The 6,344-nt window shown below is 34.8% G+C and overlaps 1 protein-coding gene across 1 annotated transcript in view; it reads left to right on the top strand.

Moving 5' to 3' along the window:
- LOC132545509 (uncharacterized) overlaps positions 1-6,344 on the top strand; it is a 73,467-nt gene that overhangs the window by 26,617 nt on the left and 40,506 nt on the right. The window contains exons 18-20 of the mRNA XM_060209192.1: positions 2,031-2,116; positions 3,324-3,444; positions 5,064-5,187. Of these exons, the coding sequence (XP_060065175.1) occupies positions 2,031-2,116; positions 3,324-3,444; positions 5,064-5,187 (331 nt within the window). The remainder of the gene's footprint in view (positions 1-2,030; positions 2,117-3,323; positions 3,445-5,063; positions 5,188-6,344) is intronic.

The following is a 6,344-nucleotide window of genomic DNA, read 5'->3' on the forward strand; positions in this document are numbered from 1 at the left end:
AAACCTCTACACAATGTATATTTGTAGAACTAACCATTCATTTGGGTCAGAAACCTCTACACAATGTATATTTGTAGAACTAACCATTCATTTGGGTCAGAAACCTCTACACAATGTATATTTGTAGAACTAACCATTCATTTGGGTCAGAAACCTCTACACAATGTATATTTGTAGAACTAACAATTCATTTGGGTCAGAAACCTCTACACAATGTATATTTGTGAACTAACCATTCATTTGGGTCAGAAACCTCTACACAATGTATATTTGTAGAACTAACCATTCATTTGGGTCAGAAACCTCTACACAATGTATATTTGTAGAACTAACCATTCAATTGGTTCAGAAACCTCTACACAATGTATATTTGTAGAACTAACCATTCATTTGGGTCAGAAAACTCTACACAATGTATATTTGTAGAACTAACCATTCATTTGGGTCAGAAACCTCTACACAATGTATATTTGTAGAACTAACCATGCATTTGGGTCAGAAACCTCTACACAATGTATATTTGTAGAACTAATCATTCATTTGGGTCAGAAACCTCTACACAATGTATATTTGTAGAACTAACCATTCATTTGGGTCAGAAACCTCTACACAATGTATATTTGTAGAACTAACCATTCATTTGGGTCAGAAACCTCTACACAATGTATATTTGTAGAACTAACCATTCATTTGGGTCAGAAACCTCTACACAATGTATATTTGTAGAACTAACCATTCATTTGGGTCAGAAACCTCTACACAATGTATATTTGTAGAACTAACAATTCATTTGGGTCAGAAACCTCTACACAATGTATATTTGTAGAACTAACCATTCATTTGGGTCAGAAACCTCTACACAATGTATATTTGTAGAACTAACCATTCATTTGGGTCAGAAACCTCTACACAATGTATATTTGTAGAACTAATCATTCAATTGGTTCAGAAACCTCTACACAATGTATATTTGTAGAACTAACCATTCATTTGGGTCAGAAACCTCTACACAATGTATATTTGTAGAACTAACCATTCATTTGGGTCAGAAACCTCTACACAATGTATATTTGTAGAACTAACCATTCATTTGGGTCAGAAACCTCTACACAATGTATATTTGTAGAACTAACCATTCATTTGGGTCAGAAACCTCTACACAATGTATATTTGTAGAACTAATCATTCATTTGGGTCAGAAACCTCTACACAATTTATATTTGTAGAACTAACCATTCATTTGGGTCAGAAACCTCTACACAATGTATATTTGTAGAACTAACCATTCATTTGGGTCAGAAACCTCTACACAATGTATATTTGTAGAACTAACCATTCATTTGGGTCAGAAACCTCTACACAATGTATATTTGTAGAACTAACCATTCATTTGGGTCAGAAACCTCTACACAATGTATATTTGTAGAACTAACCATTCATTTGGGTCAGAAACCTCTACACAATGTATATTTGTAGAACTAACCATTCATTTCTTTCAGAAAACTCTACACAATGTATATTTGTAGAACTAATCATTCATTTGGGTCAGAAACCTCTACACAATGTATATTTGTAGAACTAACCATTCATTTGGGTCAGAAACCTCTACACAATGTATATTTGTAGAACTAACCATTCATTTGGGTCAGAAACCTCTACACAATGTATATTTGTAGAACTAACCATTCATTTGGGTCAGAAACCTCTACACAATGTATATTTGTAGAACTAACCATTCATTTGGGTCAGAAACCTCTACACAATGTATATTTGTAGAACTAACCATTCATTTGGGTCAGAAAACTCTACACAATGTATATTTGTAGAACTAACCATTCATTTGGGTCAGAAACCTCTACACAATGTATATTTGTAGAACTAACCATTCATTTCTTTCAGAAACCTCTACACAATGTATATTTGTAGAACTAACCATTCATTTGGGTCAGAAAACTCTACACAATGTATATTTGGACCTGCTGGAATGAAAGGCTGTCAAGTTTGTTCTTTATTCTTTATATTTTTTTCAGTTATGACACCAATTCCCCATCAATACCAGTCGGACAGTTTGTTGGACCAAGCCCATTCTCTTCCACCTTTTCTGAATTTTCATTCAGTAAGTATCCTGTATATACATTTACCAAGGGTTATTTTTGCCCATGCATTGAATTGGTTGTGAATTATGATATAAAAGGATACACTTTAGCTTTAAAGACAAGCTAGCTTGAGCCAATCTTTTATTTTCACTGTACTGGCAAAAGTGTGATAATAGCAGAACTTGGGTTCCTTGTACGTGTAGTCAGATCTCTGATACTGCAAAAGTTGTTATATATAATTGCAATTTTTTTAAACATTTTTTTTCATTTACATTTTTTTAAAATAATATGATACTGAAAAAATTCATACCTTGAAAATGATATAAAGAGAAAAGTCAAAATACCATTTTATTTGGAAGGTAAATTCCCTGATGCTTTAAGGTTTTTTGTACAACCATGTACATTTGAACCGTAGGAACTTCACTTGCAGTATAAACATACTTATGTCTCCTTGTTTAATCATTCTCCAGTCTAATTTGTACTTCTGTAATTTTCCTGGTGAAGATTCTGAACGTCTTCAGTTGTTATATGGATAATTGAAGTATCTTTACAACAAAATTTTCTTCTTAATATGAGAGTCTATGCATATATGGTTCCTACGTGTCTGACATAATTAGAGGCTGATAAAAAAATCAGCCTGACTGACACATTGGCCATCATCAATTTTAAAAAGTTTGTTATCTTTAGATGCCCAGCATGGATAGGTCTCGACTGTCCCATGTCGTGCTTTCATCATCTAGAATTTTGAAAGTTCATGGTTCTTTTCAACATGGTCTACTATGTGGATCCTCCTCAGATATCATCTGCATGACCCTTTTGGTCCTTGTTGGTGCAGCTGAATTTTGTGATTGTGAACCAGCAATCTTGGATTTTCAATCCAAAAATATCTCCCAAATATAATAGAAAAGTTCCCTGTGGTCCTCTATCATGTCTGCTATTTCCTTGGAAGTGCAAGATTGGTTTTTCTCAAAATTTGTAAGAAGGTGAACATTGAGTTCTGACATTTGCCATTGCTATCACTTGAAAAGTATTGGATGGATTGTTCTCAATTGCTATTTGTTGGGACCACTTGGTCCTTGTTTGAGCCTGTTAGATTTTAAGATTGAGATGTATGTACAACCAGTAAAGATTAAAAAATTATGGGTGCCAAGATCCCTTTCAGATCTCCATTTTTGGTCTTATGATAAGATGTTCAGGCCTTACCAATACTGTTTTGTCTGTTTACAGAGGTGATGAACTTAGGTCTGAAAGGAACTATAGTGATTGGAATCTGTCCTAAGACCTACCCAGCGAACAGACAACCTGGTTGGAACCGCTTCTCCATTGCTTACCATGGAGACGATGGAGGGTCTGTTTAACCATTATTTATTCTCTTTCCTCTTACAATTTAGTTGGACAGGTGGGTAGAATTCAGTAAGTTGTGACAACTTGTGCCAAGTTCTTCTGAGTGAAATGTGATTGAACGGAAGGGATAAGGTGGGGATCAGTGAACAATCTAACTGTAGATATTGTTATGATGGGGGAGCATTCTCATCTCCTGTGGGTAAGCGTTTGAAGTTTCTGTGATGCCTATTGGTATCCTGGATGTGCCTGCTATATTTTGTTGCATTATGTTGAAACTACTGAAGGATATGGGTGGCATTGAGAGCTTTATTGATGACATCCTATTGTATACCAAGGAGGAACACATTCTGTTTTAAGAACTTAATTCCAGTCACATAGAGAAACAGGTCTTACAGCCAGACCAACAAAATGTGCCATAGGTTACAGAAACTTGGGATGTTTTGGTCATGTAGTCAGATACAAACTCATGTACCTCACCTAGACAAGATGAACGCTGTCCTTGACGTTCTGACTCCTGAGACAAAGAAGCAAGTTCACTCTTTCATTGGGATGGCGTGGCTTCCATAGGAGGTCCATACCAAACTTTACTGTGACATCAAATCCATTAACTGATCTGACAAGGATGGGACAATTCCATTGACTTCATGAGAGGGAACTACAACAGAAAGCTTTCTGAACTTTGAAGAAGATTCTATCATCCATGCTAATCATAAAACTCCCTGATATTGAGAAGGAATGTGTACTACACACTGATGCATCAGACTAAGTACTTGGGACTGTTCTTCTGCTAGAAAATAAAGGAAATTATTCTTGTTGCCAATGTCAGCCAGATGTAGAACATCTCTTGTGTGGTATGGTTTGGAAGGACTGTTCTTTGTCATTGGATGGAAAAAAACGACTTTCTAATTAATCATCAGATTTTCATGAATTATTTATAAATATTTATGGTGTATTAAGATATATGTAACTGTAATTAAAAATTAATGAGAGAAATAGAGACCACAAAAGAGTATGCCATGTTGTATATATTGTATAATGTTAAAAAAATGTAAATATTCAATTTTGTATATTTTCCTGTAAATAACAAGCAACTAGTTTGTCATATGTTTACTTTTCTTCATTTCATAAACTCACATATATACCGTACATAGGTTCACATGGAACCATATTCACCAAACCATTCTCATGCTCAAGCATAGATTTTGTACTCAAATCTTGTATCTTGTTTTAATGAAAAATGAATAAGAAAGGCTGATTTTGACAAAGATTTGAAAACATTTTGAAAGGACTTCAAGCCAAATGCTATATTCAATGTTTATATTTTACATATGTATTATTTGATGTGATTTAGGTGAATTATGAAAAAGTTATCTTGAGTACAAAATCTATGCTTGAGAATGAAAACAGTTTCATGAAAACAGGCTCTGAGGGTCAAACGTCAATGCAGGTTGAGAAGGAAAAAAAGTTATATAAATTGAAATCTGTGGAACATTGGGATATTTGTGTAGATATAATATTGATAAAATTTCTCTATAATTTTGATGTTTATTAATCCTCCTGTATCACAAAATACAAACTATCTGGTTCATGTGTCTGATTTTTGTTCAACATTTGCTTCGACAGTATTTTCATTGAGAGTGGTTACCCAAAGCAGACAACACGCAAGAACTTCGCAGTCGGAGATGTTATCAGGTGCCATCTCAATGTCACTGACCGTATGCTCTACTTCTACAAAAATGAGGAGGAGGTGAGTTTCATTAAAACAATGACTAATTTTGCTGTAATTGATATAATTAGGATATTACTTGATATCATTAAATGTTAGTAACCATCAAAATATTTTGCCCTATAATCAATCACTTCCTCTTGTTTATAAATGTAACACTTCATTCATTCTATTAGTATCAAAAGTGCTATGATATCTAAGTCAGTTAAAGCAATTTGGCATACCTAGCTTTTAGCGAAGATCCAATAAGCATTGTTTGATGCCCCTCAAACCTGGCAGTTTGTTTCTCTCAAAAAGCGAAGAAAAGGACAGGTCTATGCTGAGGTGGTCGTGTCCTTGGGTATGACATTTTACCTTTGTGACTCCTGATGGCATGTGATGGACCTCTCATATGTTGTTCAGTGAGGTAGTCACCAGCTGCTTCAAGGAGACCCTGCCTTAAAATTACCCTGGCTAATCACGGGGGATAAATCCAATGAAGCAGTATTAGATTGAACCCTTTTGACATCCCAAAAATGTCAGTTACACTTATTTAGTGTTAGTGTCTGAAGCTTGGTATGATTGTACTTCTGAGCTCTAGAATCGATGGTATGGATTAAGTTTGTGGAAACACCTTATATTCAGATATGACATCGGTTACCGGGTACTTTAAATAAACAAACAGAATTATTGGAAAGGGTCACATGGGCATATCATGCTTCTGTTACCAGTATTCTTGTTGCAGTTTTGCTTATCAAGAATGGTGTTTAAGTCACCTGGCCCAAAGGGTCAGCTTAACCTATAGCAATCATATTTCATCTGTCTTCTTGCACCGTCAGCCATGCAAAAACTTTTAATGTTTTAAACTCCTCACTACTACTACTACCACTACTACTACTACTACTACTACTACTACTACTACTACTACTACTACTACTACTACTACTACTACTACTACCACTACTACTACTACCACTACTACTACTACTACCACTACTACTACTACTACTACTACTACTACTACTACTACTACTACTACTACTACTACTACTACTACTACTACTACCACTACTACTACTACTACTACTACTACTACTACTACTACCACTACTACTACTACTACTACTACTACTACTACCACTACTACTAATACTACTACTACTACTACTACTACTACCTACTACTACTACTACTACTAC

This window comes from Ylistrum balloti, unplaced genomic scaffold (genome assembly GCF_031769215.1).
Source record: "Ylistrum balloti isolate Yb309-2 unplaced genomic scaffold, AGI_CSIRO_Ybal_v1 Utg369850, whole genome shotgun sequence".
Lineage (NCBI taxonomy): Eukaryota > Metazoa > Mollusca > Bivalvia > Pectinida > Pectinidae > Ylistrum > Ylistrum balloti.